This window comes from Mixophyes fleayi, chromosome 5, assembly GCF_038048845.1.
Source record: "Mixophyes fleayi isolate aMixFle1 chromosome 5, aMixFle1.hap1, whole genome shotgun sequence".
Taxonomy (NCBI): Eukaryota; Metazoa; Chordata; class Amphibia; order Anura; family Limnodynastidae; genus Mixophyes; species Mixophyes fleayi.
In genome coordinates, this window is record NC_134406.1 from 239631690 (window position 1) to 239652708 (window position 21019).

Here is a 21019-nt window from a genome sequence, read left to right on the forward strand (position 1 = left end):
GTGGACGTCCTAGCAAGGCCTTGGGGCTGCAGGTAAAACCTGCCCCACAGGGTCCCGTGGAGAGTCAGTCCGGAGGATCGTCCAGTCTTTCTGGTACTGCCAGTAAGGATGTGAAGAGGTCTGCTGACCCTGGGACAGTTCTTGCATCAGAGGCTGAACCAGCTGTATTTAATGGCAGGGCCTTAGAATCCAGTCTGTGGAGAGCGAGAGGTTTCTCGGGGGTTGTAATAGGCACTCTCCTGAATGCCAGGAAGCCAGTTTCAGCCAGAATATACCACCGTATCTGGCATATATATATATATATATATATATATATATATATATATATATATATATATATATATATATATATATATGTATGTATGTGGTGTAAGAAGAAGTCTTACAATTCTAAAACCTTTAGTCTGGCTAGATTTCTCGCCTTCTTACAGTGTGGTTTAGAGGCGGGGCTTAAACTTGGAACCTTAAAGGTTCAGGTATCTGCTTTTTCAGTGTATTTCCACAGGCGGCTGGCGGAGCTTCCGGATGTTTAGACCTTTCTACAGGGAGTGCTTCACATCCAGCCGCCCTACGTGCATCCTGCGGAGCCTTGGGATCTTAATCTGGTCCTTGGCATGTTGCAGGAGCCTCCCTTTGAACCTCTACTCTCAGCAGAGTGGCGGTTCTTGCAGGGCCTGATTAAGGGTTCTGGCCGTCCTAGGCTAATACGGCCGCAGCGCCCCTCCCCCCTCCTCCGAATATATAGGTGTATAGGAACACTCCTGAATATGAATATTCAGGTGTATTCTCCAGCATTCAAATTAAGACAGATTGTGCCATTGTCTCTTACCTGTCCTTGCTCTTCTCTCTTGCAACTTTGTTATCCTCTCGCTGGCTTCTGGAAAGTTGGTGTCCTTTTTTGAAAATGCAAAAATGTATTATAATGCAAACCCTGAATGATTAGGCCCTTTAGTTAAAACAAAACACTCCATTATGGCCAGCTAAAAGTACCCCATTGGACAGGCATATATAAGCAATATCTGAATATTTGTTGTCAATCAAATACAAACCTCTACCAGCCACATCTCACTAATATTTAGTATTCTTGTGATTGCTGAGACCACCCATGTGACCACCACAAAATCATGAGATTCTGCCCCCCAAAGCTGCTCTATTTTTTAAATACCCCCTGCAGCCGTTTTCCTTAACCACAACCCCCCCCCCACAGCCATTTTCCTTAACCCCTGCTGCAGCCATTTTCTTTACCTCCCACCCTGCATCAATCCCCCTTGCAGCTATTTTACTTACCTCCACTCTGCTAGCTAGCTATCCCCCCCCCCCCCCGTCACATCAAAACTCCCCCAGTCACATATATCAGCCCCCCTCCTCTGCCCTCCTTCATACATATCAACCTCTCTACCTCCCTATAGATTTTCATGGCAGCCCCCCCCCTCCCACCCTATAGATATGCAGGGTAGTCCCCCCTTCCTCCCTATAGATATGCAGGGTAGTTCCCCCCCCCCTCTCTATAGATATGCAGTGTAGTTCCCCCCCCCTCCCTATAGATATGCAGGGTAGTTTCCCCCCCCTTCCTATAGATATGCAGGGTAGTTTCCCCCCCCTTCCTATAGATATGCAGGGTAGTTTCCCCCCCCCTTCCTATAGATATGCAGGGTAGTTTCCCCCCCTTCCTATAGATATGCAGGGCAGTTCTCCCCCTCCTTATAGATATGCAGGGCAGTTCCCCCCCCCTCCCTATAGATATGCAGGGCAGTTCCCCCCCCCCCTCCCTATAGATATGCAGGGCAGTTCCCCCCCCCCCTCCTCCCTATAGATATGCAGGGCAGTTCCCCCCCCCTCCCTATAGATATGCAGGGCAGTTCCCCCCCCCTCCCTATAGATATGCAGGGCAGTTCCCCCCCTCCCCTTCCTATAGATATGCAGGGCAGTTCCCCCCCCCCTTCCTATAGATATGCAGGGCATTTCCCCCCCCCCTTCCTATAGATATGCAGGGCAGTCCCCCCCCCTCCCTATAGATATGCAGGGCAGTCCCCCCCCCTCCCTATAGATATGCAGGGCAGTCCCCCCCCCTCCCTATAGATATGCAGGGCAGTCCCCCCCCTCCCTATAGATATGCAGGGCAGTCCCCCCCCCCTCCCTATAGATATGCAGGGCAGCCCCCCCCCCCCCCTCCCTATAGATATGCAGGGCAGCCCCCCCCCTCCCTATAGATATGCAGGGCAGTCCCCCCCCCCTCCCTATAGATATGCAGGGCAGTCCCCCCCCCCCTCCCTATAGATATGCAGGGCAGTCCCCCCCCCCCCTCCCTATAGATATGCATGGCAGTCCCCCCCCCTCCCTATAGATATGCAGGGCAGTTCCCCCCCCCCCTCCCTATAGATATGCAGGGCAGCTCCCCCCTTCACTTACCTGTAGTTGTGCCAGCGTCGCTCCTCTCCTCAGATCAGCAGATAGGAAGTGAAGACGTCCTGCTTCCTGTCTGCTGCACAGCAATAGGCAGCCTGGCGATTGGCTGTGTGTTGCTAACCACTGACCACCAATGCTTTTGATCGTCAAGCCCTCCACCCCCCCCGCGGCGACCCGACCCCCCCCCCCCCCGCAGCGACCCCCCCCCTCCCCCACCCCGAAAAAAAAAATGAATGAAGAAAAAATAAAATAAAAAAATACCCACAGTGCCGCGCCCCCCGGGACCCAGCGCCCCAGGCTGCAGCCTGGTCAGCCTAGTGGTTGATCAGGCCCTGGGTTCTTGACATGGAAGATAGTCTTCCTGCTTGCTATCGCCTCGGCCAGAAGGGTCTCTGAACTGGGAGCTTTATCCTGCAAGGAACCTTATCTGGTTTTTCATGAGGATAGAGCAGTTTTAAGGACTGTTCCGTCCTTTCTCCCTAAGGTGGTCTCAGGTTTTCATATTAATCAGGATATAGTTGTTCCAGTATTCAGAGAGGAGCCTCAGACTCCTGGAACAAAGACAAATAAATATTTGGACGTAGTGAGGGCATTACGTATATATTTTAATGTGGTGGTCGAGACTGATAGGATTTCCTTCCCTTACCTTGTCCTCCAGACACGAGTCAGTTTCTTTTCTGTTCGGATATCCGGTGGTCAGGAGATAAATTCTTCAATGAAAGGGACAAGGATTGGTCAAATAACTTGGGTTTATTAATAATGCGGTATAGATAATTTTGGTTATTTGGCCACCGCGCCACTGACCCCTTCAACTCAATGGTAATGACAAAATATTCATTTGATCAACATAGAGCACAATAGCATTTAACATATAATATACAACTGGTGAGTATAAGGCACAATTGCGATAAAATCTTCAATAACAATAAATTAATTTTAGGTAAATCACTTAACATTAACATTCAACTAAAACATTTGGTGCACCAATATTATCCCTGGTAACGTTACCATATTTTACACTCAGTCCTGGGCTGACCTGTGCACAGGAATTTTGTAGTACATTAAATCTGTCAGCATGGAGGAAAGCAAGTGGAGGAATCTGTGACAAAGGTGATTTGCAGACCTACTGTACTTTCAACCAGAGTTCCTTCATATGATGGACTTCCAGCAGTAATACTTCTTATCTCTCTCAGCCTGTTCCTGAGGTAGTGAGCAGCTGCATGGAAAGATTCAACTCAGATTTCTTATCTCTCGGTCTGTCTTCTTGTCACTCATAAACCTCATCTCTCTCCCTCAGAAGTCTAGAACTTTCCTCTCCCCACCGCCTTCTGGGAGTTCACAGTTATAGCAACAAGTTCACTAACTTTTGTAATGACACAAAACTCCTCCTTCCTGCACATCATCCTGGGTACGACCTTTTCAATTCAACTGTCAATTGTCAACTTCCATTCCCACTGTGTCTCTCTCAGCCTCTAGTAACCCCTTGTAGCTCTGCATTTCAAAAGCGTTTATGTACTTCCTCTGTAGAAAGGATGTTGATTCAGCGCTCCCTATGCAAATAGATCTGTGTAAACTGCAGCCATACGGGACCGGAGGGGGAAATGGAGAAGGGAGGGGGAAGGATGAAGGGTAGCTCAGCCCTTAGACACAGTATTTTTGATGATGATGGGTCCCTGGGCGCATGGACAATGTAGTTATGTATAAAACAATTTAATGTAACATATATTGTATAGGTTATACAGTGCTGTACATAGATACATACATAAAATAGCGACAGTATATGACCTATTTGGTGGTAGATACCTACCAGCCCCTTACATGTAGCATCAATAGGTAACAGCTTGTAAAGGCAATATTAAACAGATACACATATATTGGATGTATAACAGCTGGTGGTATAAAAGGCTACAACACTGAGTAATAGCCAAATCGGCAAAGACTAGTATTGGTTACAAATATTGTCCAAATGCGGATTCCATAAGTTCATTCCTCCTGAGTGAGGATATGTAACAGATAGGGTGCAGATACTTACTAACACTCTCAAACCAAGACTTTGTTTTTGAACTAAATCAAACCTATTTGGGGATTTTTCAGCGTCTGCACTTTATATCTGTTACATAATCTCACTCAGGAGGAATGAACTGTCTGGCTCTTACTAACACTCTCAAACCAGGACTTTGTTTTTGAACCAAATCATTCCTATTTGGGGATTATTCAGTATCTGCACCCTATCTGTTACATATCCTCACTCAGGAGGAATGAACTTATGGAATCCGCATTTGGACAATATTTGTAACCAATACTAGTCTTTGCCGATTTGGCTATTACTCAGTGTTGTTGTACACACGGATAGCCTTTTATACCACCAGCTGTTATACATCCAATATATGTGTATCTGTTTAATATTGCCTTTACAAGCTGTTACCTATTGATGCTACATGTAAGGGGCTGGTAGGTATCTACCACCAAATAGGTCATATACTGTCGCTATTTTATGTATGTATCTATGTACAGCACTGTATAACCTATACAATATATGTTACATTAAATTGTTTTATACATAACTACATTGTCCATGCGCCCAGGGACCCATCATCATCAAAAATACTATGTACTTCCTCTGTGCTGTTTAACAGGGTTTTGGGGCACCACATTAAGAGATCTGCAAAGAAACGTAAGACAGATTCTCTATTTGTATTGTTTGACTTTTCCAAACGGGGATGGCCAGCATCTAAGCAAACTATTGCCAGATGGCTTACCCTGACTATCAGGGAGGATTATGTCCGTATTAATATCCCTGTGCCAAAGTGTATTGTTGCCCATTCTACCCGGTCGGTTGGGGCGTCTTGGGCGGCTTGTAATGGAGCCATGGCGGACCAGCTGTGCAGTGCAGCCACGTGGTCCTCGGTCCATACCTTTACAAAATTCTACCAATTTAATATATTTGCGTCGGGGGACGCCTCCTTTGGCCGTAGTGTTCTGCGTGCAAGGAGATCAGAGCAGTCCCACCCTTCAGAGGGATTGCTTTTGTAAGTCCCCATGGTTAAGGAGTGTCCCCCATATGGATTCAGAGAAAAAGATTTATCGTAAGTATAAATCCCGTTTTTATTTACAAACACTTGCATGTTTTATCCAATTGTTAGAGGTGTTGCAAGGCAGGTCATGCTGGAACCCCTAATGCCTGTCTTCTTTATCTGTTTAAAATATTATAGAAAAAGAGATCAACCTTAGGTCATTTTGAAACAAATTATTACTTTATTGTGTGTACTTTGTACATACCTGTAGTTTCAAACTGTAAAATCTACAATTTGTTGCCTTAAATGTAACGCAGGTAAGATGTATGTTGTGCATATTTAGTTGTGAGTGTTTTTGAACGAACAATGCTTTTTGAACAGTTTAGTGGTGTTATTCAGTGTTGCTGCTATAGCTGCTTTGGACTTAAACATGACCCCGAACTTCCTTAAGTTTAAGTAAGAAGTTAAGGAAAACTCTAAGCATTTCTTCTTATCCATCCAACGGATACAGAGAGAAACTCACACTCTTAAGTCAGTACAATCTCCGCCCAATCTCCATCCATTCCCCTCCCTTTCCCAACATTTTTCTTAAGTGTTGGGAGAACTTCTTAACTGCAGGATCATCTTAACTTAAGAAATTCTTAACTTACGCAACATATTTTTCTTCTTATCTCCCTTTTCTGGACATGCGCAGAGAACATCTTATTCGTAAGATCCACAATAAATGGCAGATTAGATCAGTAATGAATCAGGCCCGATGACAATAAACTATGATCCTCTAACTAAACCACGACTTTACAAAACACCATCCCAATTTTAACAATGATGAACATACAGCCAGATTTACTAAGCCGTGGTTTTCAAACCCACTGCAAAACAGCCATCCAAACGGGCAAAATGAAAGAGGTGGTTGTGATTGGGGAGATTCCTCAAACTGCTGCTGTTTGATCTATTTTGCCATTCAGAATGTAAGAGAAAGCACTATTGACATTTAAAATATTTGGACAATAATTATTTATTGATTAAGGAGCAAAATGAATTTAATAGAAACTTATGAGGGATTTTTTTTTTTATATATTATATCATTATATTATGGGGGAAATGTGACTATATAATAATATTAACTGATTGTTAATGGTGGATATAATTATTTATGTTGCACATTTTGGCATTACATAGTGCCCAAATAATATAATAATTAAATAATGTTGTCCCTCCCAATATAATGAATGTTCTTTTCCCCTCATAATATTAATTAATATTAAATTAATTTTGCCTCTTCATCAATAAATAATGGTTGCCCAAATAATTTAAATGTCAATGGTGCTTTCTCTTATGTTCTGAATGGCAATATAGTTCAAACAGCATGTTTGAGCTATCAAGTCATTCTGATGCAGGTATTATAATTGTCCTGTCCTGTTTGGATGGCGGTTTTAAACAAACCCTGGCGGATGGACAAAACCACCAGTGATTTAGCTTTTTTTTCAACCCACGATGCATCACCAGTCATTTTAAAATGCAGCCTCAAACCGCCCTATAGTAAATGCAGCGGTTTGGACCACTAAACCGCCGGCGATGGATGGCGGATTCAAACCGCCACCCAACTCGATTCTTAGTAAATCTAGCCCTTGGTCTACAATCAAATAAAGGGGCCCATATAGAGATGGAAGCATTTGCACTCCAAACTGAAGCAGCAAAAATCTCACATATGAAAAATCACATTTACGTGCGTATGTTCAGTCTCACACATCTCAGGATTCATCCTGCGCTACAACTCTAGCAAACATCAGGTTTATGTCAGGAATTACAAGTGTGTATACTTATGCAAAAGTGCTGGTTCCACATAAAATATAATTATATACAAGCACAAAAACAGACGCACGTCCAACTCCACACGGGGCCCAACAGGTGGATATATCTTCTATATATCTTCTATTTCAATTCTAATTATAGAAAAATCATATAAAGTGTATATGAGATGGTACACGCGCCTGTAAGAATTATTAAAATATGTACGTCTACTTCACTTCTATGTTGACGTGAATGTAGACAAGGAAGAGATTCTTTCTATATTCAATGGACCAGTGCCAAGATGTCCACATTCAGAGGGGAAATTCATACATTATTAGAGGATATCCTACACATAAATGTCCAATTATATCCTTGATTGACCCTCTTATGTTTATCATTTGCTAACCTTATAAACCCCTGGATACGCTAACATTTCCTCTCTTACGTGCTGCAATGAGAACTATAGCAACATTTTAAAACCATATTTGATCTCTCCTATTGAAGCAGTTAAAACAAAATTCAGTTTATAGTCTCTATTGAAACAATGACTTACTATTTACAAGGAGATAAATATGGGAACCTATTAACATATAATATTTCCCCATGTATAAGACGCACCTTTTTCCCAAAAATTTGGGGTCTAAAAACTGGGTGCGTATTATACAGTGGTAGCGGGGGAATTCCAGGGGGGGGGGGGGCGATTGCAGGGACGATTGCAGGGGCTTGCTGCTGGCAGCTGCACACTATGTGCAGGTACATTCCGCAGAGACAATCAGAGCAGCCGGGCAGCACACTTTCCCTGCCTGTCTCTGCGGAACGTACCTGCACATAGTATGCAGCCGCCGGCAGCAAGCCCCTACAATCTCAGCAGGGGGAGGGGGCAGCGGTACAGTTGCAGTGGTGGGATCCAGGGGGAGGGGTGCAGCAGTACAGTGGCAGTAGGGGGGGGGGGGGCAATTGCAGCGGCTTACTGCCAGCGGCTGCACATTATGGACAGCACACTCTCTCTGCCTGTCTCTACCGAACGGATCAGCACATAGTGTGCAGCTGCCGGCAGCATGCCCCTGCAATCTCCGCACATTTTGATAGCTACCGTAATATATTCTTATACATGGGGGCGCCTTATACATAGGGAAATACGGTGCTTTGTGATTTGGATTTACTCTTTTTAGTAGCCTTCTTGTGAACACAGAAATGTATCTAGAGATAAATGGGGAACATGCCTCCCCTGCCACACTGCTTTTACTCTTTTTTTTCCTATTTTCTTTTTCCCTCTTTACCTTCCTATTGATTGCTTATAAAACAACGGAAATTTAAAAAAGATGACAAAAACCCCTAGAATGAGGTTGGGTTGAAGTGTACTTTGGTTTGTTCTGTATGTCATATCGTTGTTTTTAAGATGTCATCTTGAAATAAAAAAGTGTAAAAAACAAAGCCAAAAGCTGGTTACACCTCATAAACAAAAATAAAGATAGAAATACATTATTAACATATAAAATAAAAAAAAATCAAATATATGAAAATGATGAAAGAAAACGTTTGTCCTTTTATAACACAGCTTAATGCATTTGAAAAAACCCCCCCATAAATTGTATTCTAAGAAAACATTAGAACCAGTTCTTTCTATGTATATTCCTGATAATTCTAACATAGTTTTAAAAATAGCTAAAACTCTCTAAACACTCATCTTTCACCTAGCTATGTGGAGAAGGAAATCCATCCCGGGTGACTGGTTAAAGATCACTATAGGTTACTATCCTTGTAACTATTGCATAATGTGTAAATATTGTCACAAAGAGGTGAACATATTTTCTGATTTTGCTAATATGTAGAAGAGAAAAACAACCTCTCCTATGAATTTAAATGCTTCGTTAAGATGCAAGATAGAATGTGACTGGTCTTAAAGCACTTTGGAAAAACAAAAAGGTTTCTAACAATCTGCATCTAAGAACTTGTATGATATGTCTGTATTCCATCCTTCTAAGATTTTATTTTTTTCCAATGTGCTTTCTTTCTTTCTTTAATAAAATAAGGTCTTTGTACATAGATAAAGGGACTTATTGATTAACATTACTCTTTTTGCAGCAATAAAAAATTATTTATCTCTGCGATTTAATATTAGTTTATTGCAGTGGTTGCTCAGCGATACTTAACTGTGAATACACCCAGAGGGATACAGGTAACTAATCTCTCTGGAGGCCTTACTCTGGGGAGCTTCCAGTTCCTCTGTTATTGCCAGGGGTGATCCCTTACATGTGTAGGACAATGCGAAAAAAAGACTTATTGTTAGTGAAAAGACTTTACTGTTTAAACCTGCAGCCCTTAACACCAAATCAACCAATGAAGGCCACTGTATTTAAAGGGTCTAAATACGGCTAGGCACAAGTTTCTATAGTAGGTCAATGTGGAGCTGAGATCGAGGCATAGATATCCCCACCTGTATTACACAATGCGATGGCAGCAGACAGCCTGGACTCTGCAATAGAGGTAAGCACTCTGTACTTGATATCTGGAATGTGTTTATGTACAGTATGTTTTAAACGACTTGAAAAAATAAGTTTTTATCCTATGAAGCGCCTCCGTCTCTGTTCTTACACAGACTGTATATATATATATACAGACATGTGTATTCATTTAGAATGCTTTTGTTATCATTCTAAATTCTCTTCTTGTCATAGCCTTTTTTGGTGGTGTAGGGAAGCGGGTTTGGCAGTTGTGTCCTTCATACGTGATGTCAGCATCTCCCCAGGACTATGACAAGTGAGTATTTTGGGAGATCCCAAGGTCCTGGCTGTTGGGTGAAACATTAAGCTAATTGGCGACAAAACATTGTGTGGTATGTGGTTTGGACATAGGATCCCTTACCCTATGGTCATGTGGTATGTGGTTTGGTCATAGGGTCCCTGACCCTATGGTCATGTGGTATGTGGCTTGCGCATAGGATCCCTGACCCTATGGTCATGTGGTATGTGGCATGCGCATAGGATCCCTGACCCTATGGTCATGTGGTATGTAGTTTGGGCATCGGATCCCTGACCCTATGGTCATGTGGTATGTAGTTTGGGCATAGGATCCATGACCCTATGGTCATGTGGTATGTAGTTTGGGCATCGGATCCCTGACCCTATGGTCATGTGGTATGTAGTTTGGGCATTGGATCCATGACTCTATGGTCATGTGGTATGTAGTTTGGGCATCGGATTCATGACCATAAAGTCATGTGGTATGTAGTTTGGGCATAGGATCCATGACCATAAAGTCATGTGGTATGTAGTTTGGGCATAGGATCCCTGACCCTATGGTCATGTGGTATGTAGTTTGGGTATCGGTTCCATGAACATATGGTCATGTGCTATGCAGTTTGGGCATAGGATCCCTGACTCTATGGTCATGTGATATGTAGTTTGCGCATAGGATCCTTTACCCTATGGTCACATGGTATGTAGTTTGGGCATGGCATCCATGACCCCAATGATTTGCCTGCTTTAAACCTTGCCTCTTAAACATTCTGCACAATAAAGGCTCTGGACATTTTCTCCCTTATCACTGCGTTACGTAGTTATTATTTGGAAATGATGGTGAGGGGTGGAGCTCATCATGTTGGCTTTGGATAAAAGGGGCTAGGTGTATACAAAGTCTGTCGTTCAGTGAGAAAGAAGTACATGTTATCAGAACAGGCGAAGTGTGAGTCTTCAGTCAAATATATGGTGAAGAAAAGGATTAAGAAAAAATAATATCTTGTTTAAATGGCACTAAAGGGACAGTGTCCAATATGTCAGAGCACAAGTGCTGAATCAGCTGCAGAGGGCAAGGGGAGGTTTTCCACAGCCGAACTGAGCACAGGTAATGACGTCCCTAGAGTTCAGTCCTGCATCTGTTTAAAAGCCAGCGTCTCTCAGGTATCCTACTCACTCTCTGCTTCTCCTGTCACAGCTCAGTATCCTACAACTCACAGCCACCATGTGTGATGCACTGATGGGAACTTGGATATTGACTGAGGGCAACAACGATGACTTTAGTAAATATTTGGAAGAACTTGGTAAGTGAACTATCTATACATAATTAAAGCTGCATTGTCAATACATTAATTTATGTAAGTGTGTAAAGCTTTGTTTCAAAAATGATTTTTATATAAAATGAATTAACTAACAAAACTGATTTATGTTTAAAGTTGCTAGAGATTGGTAGGTTAATCCCTGGGAATATAAAACATAAATAATACATTGAAGTGAATGCTGTAATCTTGCAGCTGCTTTAGCTTAATATTTACCAGATTATTCAAATCTTTTTATTGGTCCTTAAATTAAGTATTGAGCAGCTAAATGAATAACATTGTTACCTTTGTATGAATTGGTGTGTTGGGTAGTGTGCCCTCCATGACAGCTATCTGGTATAACCCTTAGGTCAACCACCTGTCTATAACTTGGTGCCCAGGGGAAGCATTGCTTTTAAAAGAGAGGCATTTTGGATAGACAGATTGGGTTCATTATGTCCAAGAGGTTTAAATGATACATTTAATCTAAGATTTTATTTATTTATTTATTTATTTTAAAAAATAAGTAAATGTTTGTCTATATAATAACCTGTTTTTCATGATATATCCTTATATCATGAAATGAATGTTTCTATGCGCACTGATGGATATCTACACATTGTGTAAAAACATTTGATGTTTTTGATTCCTTGTGCTCCATACAACAATGGATAGTGGTGTATCTGACTTCTATTTTCTCATTCATGTTTCAATATCATTGTAAGACTATAAAAGTGAAGATTTAAACTATTTTATTGGCAATGCAACAGTTAATGCTGTCTGCCCTCAGCTGCATGAACGCAATAAAGTACACAGGGGGCCTGATTCATTAATGACTGCAGATGTGTCCGTATTTTGTGTAAATTTACTCTGCGGGTGCCCAGAAACTAACCATACCCCAGAAAACACAGAATTGTACAAACTATGATTTCATGGGCAGAATGGGGAGGGAAATGGGCGTATGCATGTTGTCAATGTACAGTAAGGGTGTGCCAAGCTAAAGCGCAGACAGTAACGTCCCATTCAAGCTTTGGGCATCTCAAAGATACGTCATATCACTTGCAGCAGCTACAAGTCGGGGGTAAGTGCCGAGTGACAGTGAGGGTGGTCAAGTATGAATGCTAGAAAACAAATTTGCAATCAACAGCAACTGTAGAAATGCATTTTATATATAGTAGAAATCTATAATATCCTAATAAATGTATTAAAAAATAATTACTATATTATTAACAGGTGACATTAAATTTTTTTTTTTTCTGTGCGTTCTTTTGGGACTTTATATTCCACATATTTATTGGGCGTCTCCTGCAGTGTGTTGTGTCTGTTAGAGCAGAGCACACCTAGGGGTATAATTACTGTGGGTTTGAAAGAGTAGAGATGTTGCCTATAGCAACCAATCAGATTCTAGTGATCATTTATGCTAGAATCTGATTGCTTGCTATCGGCAACATCTCCACCTTTTCAAACCCATATCTTTAGATCTGCTCCTTGTTTAATACGGACATATACGACCATTCAATAGAATGCACAATACATTAATTTTGCGTGTCTTAATGAGACGGACCCATGATATCAATGAAACAATGTGATTGGTAAGAAAGCTGCATAAAAAGAGCTTTAGTTTGTGCACATTGTATGTATGATGAAGGGAATGTGATCCCTAATCATTGTATATTATTCTTTCACATCTGTGTTTGAAATAAAAGGAATAGTTGTTGTTAAGCCAGTTTCCTGAGCCCCCATTGTGTGTTTGTGTTTGGATAGCTCAGTTTCTCCCATTTCAGTATACTTTGGGTCTCAGTCAACAAATAGGAATCTCTGCAGATGAACAGGTGCAGTAAAGATGAACAGGTGCAGTAAAGATGAACAGGTGCAGTAAAGAGGAACAGGTGAATAGTAGTTATAGCAGGTGATATGGACCACAACATAATAAGTGAACATGAAGGGCTCCAGCTCCAAAGCTAGTGATGTACAAAAGGCAGATGTTTCGTTGACTTGTCTCAAGAGCTGACACTTGTCCTCTTTCTAATGAGTTTTCCCCACTCCACTATGGGAAAGCGCTAATGGGACATGGAGAACCACTAATTCCGCAGCACTGTACAGAGAACTCACTCACATCAGTTTCTGCCCCATTGGGGCTTACAGTCTAAATTCCCTAATATACACACACACCGAGAGAGACTAAGGTCAATTTAATAGCAGCCAATTAACCTACTAGTATGTTATTGGCGTGTAGGAGGAAACCTGAGCACACCCCTGCAAACACAGGGAGAATACAAACTCCTCACAGATAAGGGCATTCTTCATACCGTAGTAAGACCCATCGGAGCTGACTTTTAAAAATGATTGGAGGTGACTGAAAAATGCCATGCGTAGACACGGATAGTGTTAACACAAATATTGGGGGTGCTTAAGCGCCCAGAGAGCTAGCTCGCCTCTTTGTGACTATGTTTGACTTGTGGCCTCCTGTGATTACACTTGAAGGCTGGACTATTTTGTAACAGGGATGGAAATGTCAAACCAGAAATCATTGACAGCCTTGTCTCCGCTGCATTTTCATAACTAATTAGCCATTTAAGAGCTTACAATCTAATTACACACCATGGGGCCAATTTATTATTAAATGTGTGCCGATTCCCTGACGGAGAACAAGCAGTATCAGTCTTGCATGTTCTTGGAATATAATGCCTCATACCCACTGGGTAAAACGTTACTGCTCTTTGCAGATGACACCGCCCCTGCCGTATGGAGTCTATTGATCTCTATGGCAAACACAACCTCTGTACTATCTAAACATTAGGATGCACCTGAGTTCAGCTACAGTATGTCAGGTAGATACTGTTCCTAGTGAGTATAGAGTTCACGTTATCATGGAGATCAATAATTTGTGCAATAATAGTGACAATCTTTCTACATGTGTCCACTATGTATAACGTGCACCAGGCTGCACTGAAGATAACGTGATCTTCATTTAACCAGTGCCCCGAGGCTTTAGCTACTAAGTATTCTAGCAAAAATGTCATTATCAATTTATGTTAAAATAACTTGCTTGCTAGACCTTCTGTCAGTGTTTAGTTATTGTAGTTGTATTGAACCTGTTTTGGTTTTGATACCAGTGTGTTCCTCACCATGGACAGAAATTTCTTAAGCTGATGGATCTCTGTTATATGTGATCATGACCATATGTGCCCATCTTGGCGCTTTGACCAGATTTAGCACTCGGGCCAACTGTCCAGGTTGTATGGTGATTTTATCCATGGTCAGGTCAGATGTTCTTCAGGATTAGTGGTCATATTTGGCCAACATGCCACCAAAATCTCAGAATGTATGAGCACCTTTAGCTGTAAGATTTATAGTCATATAATGTTGCATGTCTCAAACATATACTTTTTATTATGATTTTCTATTTATTTTATTTATTATGTGCTACAGGGACCGGCAGTTTATTTAAGGGTTGCATGATTGTACCTTTCTTATGGAGATTGCGTGTGTACAATTATACAAATAGCTGCAATTTAAACTGGGTAAAAATGTAAGAATAGCATGCCTTAATCCACCAAGTAGCTTTATATAGCAGACGTGTGCTCCTAATGCAATGTGGAATTAGAAGACAGTATACATAGATTTGGCTGCACTTTCAAATTGTGTCCTATTTCAATACTGCTGTGTACAAGCAGAAGCATAACCACGTCTGGCGAAAAGAACCATGGGCTCCAGTGCAGTGGCTTCTCTACTGCCCCCAAGGCTGTATGCACATTCGTGTTGAAGGGCTTAAAGTGGTGTAACTAGGAAGACCACACTTACATTGCCACACCTACATTGCCTGCACTGCTATGGCAAAAACCAAAGCTATTGGTCTGCGCAGTCACTCCTAATTCTGTGTGCAGTCCCCGTCTATAATCTGGCTCAGATGGGGCTTTGGATGGGCAGATGAGGTTTGAGTTGGGGATAGCAGGTGATCATTCATCCACCCCTACCATAACCCATTACCAAATGGCAACCAAGGAGGCCCGGGTACCCTGTCCCCGCATTTTCTCACCTAGTGTCTCTTACTGAAGTTCCCAGCCTACACTGGTTACCCATAACAGGTTTTGGTTACTATGATAACAGCCATTGTCTGATCAATAGAGGGAGCTTCAGTAAGCTGTACTGCTGATGCACAGAGTTCTGACAAGGGAGGCAGCCCTCCACTCCAGTTATAAGCAGCTGTATTCCCTATAAACTCTTATTATGTGTACTAATGTATACATTGTCACATACATTTAATTTCTATGCTTTTCTTTGCAGGAGTGAATTTTGTCCTCCGGAAAGCAATTCTCGCATTGAAACCTGATTTGAACATCTCTAAAAAGGGGGATGAATGGTGTATAAAAACAGAGACCAAAATTAAGACGAGAGAACTTTCCTTTAAATTAGACACAGAGTTTGATGAATCTTCTCCGGATGGCAGAAATGTTAAGGTGAGGACGTCACTGGTCAAAAGTGGGTGCATAGAGATGTGTTTTTATTTGCATCTTGGAAAAAAAGTGACAGTGTTCCCATTGCAATTTATATCATCCAAATAATAGACATACAAACAGGGAACATGTTCATCAAAACCGCAGACACATACTTGCTCACTACACTTGATATCCACAGCATGTTTTATTGATGGCTTTGGAACTTTCCTTGTCCATTTTATTTGAAATCAGTTCATATATTGCTATATTGTCATACTTCTATGAAGTGTTACTCTTATTATATTCTAAGTGATATACTAGCTTTACCACAAAGCTTTTGTTTTGTATCAATATGGAGCTCTGGATTCTTGGAGCTGCTAAACTCATTGCACCAGTTTTGTTTCCCAAAGGAAAATATGTGTTGCCCACAGCAGCCGAGCATTTATTTTCCTTTGGGATCAAATATTGTAGCGCTAGACATCAACCATCAGACAGATACATTAAAACACACTATATATCACTGATCAATAAAAAAAAAAGTGACCATTTATTCAAATAAGAACACATATATAGAGTATATAAAACCTATTGCATCAGGACCTTGTAGCAGCATACATTTCTTATCCTCAGTATTTAAAGGACATAAAGTCTCATATTTGCATACATATACAATAATCAAATCAGCATGGTCAGAAGAATGATGCATTTAGGTTGGTGTTAGTTAAGTCAAATCTGTAACTTGCTGCATAATTTCTTAAATTTGATCCAGAATTTGATGTTGGAGCCAGATATTTTGCAATGTGATGTGCAGGCATTATATTCTAGTATTCCCCATGAGAAAGGAGTAAAACAGGTGGAATCATTTTTGATTTCAGATATGACAAACTTTATTTTACAATCAATTCACTTTATCCTATCTCTCAATATCCCAGCCACATTTTATTCTCTATACCATACAAAGGAGATCACTTCCAAGCTAAAGTGGGTGCTTTGGCAACATCACCATTTATTTATATAGCACTACTAATTCCATAGCGCTGTACAGAGAACTCACTCCCTGCCCCATTGGAGCTTACAGTCTAAATTCCCTAACACATACACACACATACTAGGGTCAATTTGTTAGCAGCCAATTAACCTATTAATATGTTTTTGGAGTGTGGGAGGAAACCAAAGCTCCTGGAGGAAACCCACGCAAACACAGGGAGAACATACAAACTCCACAAAGATAAGGCCATGGTCGGGAATTGAACTCATGACCCCAGTGCTGTAAGTGCTAACCTCTAGGCCACCGTGCTGCCCCACAAGGCCACCATGCTGCCCCTAACATACAGTCAGATACATCCAATACTCCCCATCACACATAGAGTGGGATCATACGTCTTTTTGCACCAATATTTATTGTGCTTGTTGTAAAATACAAACTGCTTAAGTAAAGCAAACAAGCAATGTTGAGGGATAACTAGCCATTGAAGCACTCTAAACTAGTGGGCTCAGCTCTGGGATGGATTGGTAGTCCTGACATTTTAGCTATACCAGCCCATCAGTTTATACATCAGCTGCTGTTGTCTGTGTTTCTTTAAAAACAATTGCCACAACTTGGCCAAGAAAATATTATCTCCAAATATTCTAGACCAAGTCTAGTCTTCTAAAAACCAAGTTTCCGTAAATACAAATGAAAACTGATATACTTCCATGACTTGTCTCCTATAGCCTGAACCATATCTGGTTCCATATGATGCATGTTTGCTTTTGCTTCCATATATTGGCTCATTATGACTTGTCTGATTCCTGATGCCCATCTGGCTACCCAATGGCAGACATCAGAATGCCAGAGAAATCAACAGGTGTTCAATATGGAAAGTCCCTAGATCTTATATTCCATCAGAGATTGTAGAATGAAATTGCTCTGCTATTGAATTGCTATAACATGGCAAAATTACAATTTTTCTCAGTTATGTATAGCTGGGAAACATATTATTTTACAGTAGTTGTAAAGATGTTCTGGCAGGGGAGAAACCAGACATTTGTAGGAGCCCATAGCATGAGATCAGTCCATGGCTGCTGTTACACAGGAACAGCAGCCACAACCTGACCACTAGAGGGAGCTTCAGTACACCAGAGCAGGTGAGCAATTGTCTGCATACACACTGCTATTGCCTGTTGCTTTGGCAGGGGAGGTACCACTACCATTCAGGCTGCAGGTCCCATAGCATCTAAACTCCAGCAATCATGGTCATTCTGTTTTAATGTCCAGGGTATTAGAAGGTGGTTTCATGTGACTATATCAGTTGTCCTTACCTACAGCTGTATTGTGATTTTCCTTTTTACAGACCATTATGACACTGGACAATGGTGTATTAAAACAACTGCAGAAGGTGGATGGCAAAGATAATGTGATAACACGAGAAGTAAAAGATGGCCGACTGGTAACTGTAAGTATCTTGTGATCAGAGACCCTCTCTACACCAGCCTATAGGGAGTGAGCAAGGCTAAGTCCACATGGACTTTTTTTAATCCATCTCCCCTGTTCCATTTATGACAACTGTATGGGGGAGACACAAAACCTCTCACGGACTATTGAACTCTATTGAGAGACACCCTCTGCAGTCTGCACTGCTGTCTTATCACATTGGATAATTGAGCATGAACTGGGCTAAGTAGAGTATGTACTGTTCTCCTGTTCCGTCGTCGGATGTGTAACTTATATCTTATAATAACATTCTCCTTCATTTGTCCTGGAGGAACCACTGATGTAATTGGGCTTCCACCTATTTTGAAAGTTTAGGTGATATTTTCTTATTATATAAGTATTCTATAAAATAGAACTTAATGTGAGAGGAAGCACCTGAGAGAGGTTATGCGAGAGGGGCTTCACTGATGTACCCCTTAACTCAGGGCATCTAACACATCCAGTTGTTTGTAGAGCTGGTAATGTGTATGGTTTTAGATTTCCAGTACATGGCAGGAACACACTTTTATTTACTGTCTGCTACTAAACTGTACAAGAGTTATTGTTGAACTACTCATGAGAATGTCTTTTGTATATTTGTTATTGTGCATTTCACAAGTCAACACTAGTTTTCCATGTAACATGAAACCTATTTGCATATGTGATGGCAAATTACAAAATCACTGATGTCAGGAGAGCTACATGGGAACGTGAGCCTGCAGACAATCATATGATTTCCATGCGAGATGGAAACAGAAGTCTGCAGGTGTTTTCTATCACTGCTGGAATTAACCTCTAGATATGTGGGGGGGGGGAAATAAATGCTATTATGGGGACAGAGTACATTTTGGATGGAGAACCTCTTTTAGTATAAAAGCTAATTGTTGTAACTCCTGTCTTATAAGGAATAACATTCTCTCTTCAACGTTTGTGCTGCTACGTGTTAAAAATAATAGTTATCATTTACAGCAACTGCTCTATACATTTGTTCATATTTTCTATATTTAACCTTCCAAATAATTTACTTTTAGACCATGACGGTTGGAGATGTGAAATGCATTCGGATCTTCGACAGAAAATGAAACCTTCAGTCTGGTGAATAGACTTCTTTCAAATGTAGGCTCGTTTCAATGAGCATTACACTGTCTTTCCACCAGAAAATTTCTATCAAAAGCTTGTTTGTGACATGTACTGGTAATCATCTGTGCTATGTTATGTATGCAAATTAAAGGTTTTGTTCTCCATTCCTATTGTTGTGGCTTGTTATTGTTTTTTTGTTTTACTTCTGTAATGCTTCTTTAGGCTAGGCACCAGCGTGGGATATGCCTGTTAAGGGGTTAACTAGAGGCACGCCGGGGGGAGGGAATCTGGTGCGAGTGTCAGGTCTGAAGTATTGAAATAGAGCACAGTCAATCCTAGTTGAGTTTTTAGAATGCAGGGAGAGAGATTCAGGATACTTCTGTGAGGAGCATGTTTGCCAAGATTATCGAGATCTTGGTAGGTTGGCAGTAAAGATGAGCGGGCTCGGATTTTGGTAATCCGAGCCCACCCGAACAGTGCGGATCCGACGGGATCCGAGCACTGTTCGGGTACTTCCGGCCGCCAAATCAATCCAAAACGAGGCTATGACATCCAAGTCTCGCGTCGGATCTCACGAGACTCAGATGTCATAAATTCCCCGCTCGCGGCCGCCATCTTCATTCTGCCTGCGATCACTGAAGAGGGAGGTTGTTTGGGAGCCCCTGTCCTGCTTAGTTATTTTCAGTGGTTATTTGGGAGATCCTGTGCTCTGTCCTGCTGATCAGTTTAGTGGTGCTTTGTCCAGTGCTCTGTCCTGCTGAGTCCGGTGGTGCTGTGTCCTGTGCTCTTTCCTGCTGAGTCCAGTGGTGCTGTGTCCTGTGCTCTGTTCTGCTAAGGCCATTGTTATTTAAAAATTATTAAAAAGTAAAAAAAAAAATTATAAAACAAATATACAAAAATAATTAAAAAAATTTATAAAAAAACTATAAAAAAAAGTCTATAAAAATTTCTACTGCAATATATGAATAGGTTCACTGTTCCTGCAGTTAAGATATATTAGTACTGCAATATATGAAAATACGTTCACTGTTGCTGCTGTACCAAAAATTAGGTACTGCTATTTCAAACTACGTTCACTGTTGCTGCTGTACCAAAAAATAGGTACTGCAATTTCAAACTACGTTCACTGTTGCTGCTGTACCAAAAAATAGGTACTGCTATTTCAAACTACGTTCACTGTTGCTGCTGTACCAAAAAATAGGTACTGCTATTTCAAACTACGTTCACTGTTGCTGCTGTACCAAAAAATAGGTACTGCTGTATAACTCCAGTCCAGTGGTACTCTCCTGTGCCGCAGATAATTTGTAAAGACTTTGCCAAGTGTGTGTGGTTTAGGGGTACGCTCTCTTGTGCTGCATATAATGGAGTACCAAAATTTGGAGGATAAAGTAGGGAAAGATCAAGAACCCCTTCCTCCTAATGCTGAAGCTGATGCCACTAGTCATGACATAGACGATGAAATGCCATCAACGTCGTCTGCCAAGGGCGATGCCCAATCTCCTAGTAGAGGGCATGTAAAATCCAAAAAGCCAAAGTTCACTAAAATTAGCAAAAAAAATAAAATTGAAATCATCTGAGGAGAAACGTAAACTTGCCAATATGCCATTTACGACACGGAGTGGCAAGGAATGGCTTAGGCCGTGGCCCGTGTTCATGACTAGTGGTTCAGATTCACCCAAGGATCTAAGCCCTCCTCCCCCCCCCCTCAAAAAAATGTAAAAGAGTTATGCTGTCAGCAACAACTCAGCAAACAACTCTGCCTTCTAAAGAGATGTCATCACAAATCCCCAAGGCGAGTCCAAGG

General features: G+C 41.4%; 1 protein-coding gene across 1 annotated transcript; it reads left to right on the forward strand.

Moving 5' to 3' along the window:
- Positions 1 to 11069: 11069 nt before the first annotated feature.
- On the forward strand, positions 11070 to 19379 carry LOC142157859 (fatty acid-binding protein, adipocyte-like). The gene is made up of 4 exons (XM_075211389.1): positions 11070 to 11250; positions 15532 to 15704; positions 18017 to 18118; positions 19167 to 19379. The coding sequence occupies exons 1-4, from the start codon at positions 11172 to 11174 to the stop codon at positions 19215 to 19217; spliced, it is 405 nt and encodes a 134-aa protein (XP_075067490.1). The 5' UTR covers positions 11070 to 11171; the 3' UTR covers positions 19218 to 19379.
- Positions 19380 to 21019: the final 1640 nt, after the last annotated feature.

Excerpts from the sequence above, each read along its gene's own strand:
- LOC142157859 (XM_075211389.1), top strand. The coding sequence starts at position 11,172 with ATGTGTGATGCACTGATGGGAACTTGGATATTGACTGAGGGCAACAAC. Across the intron at positions 11,251-15,531 it reads TAAATATTTGGAAGAACTTG|GAGTGAATTTTGTCCTCCGG; the intron begins GTAAGTGAACTA and ends TTTTCTTTGCAG. Across the intron at positions 15,705-18,016 it reads CGGATGGCAGAAATGTTAAG|ACCATTATGACACTGGACAA; the intron begins GTGAGGACGTCA and ends TCCTTTTTACAG.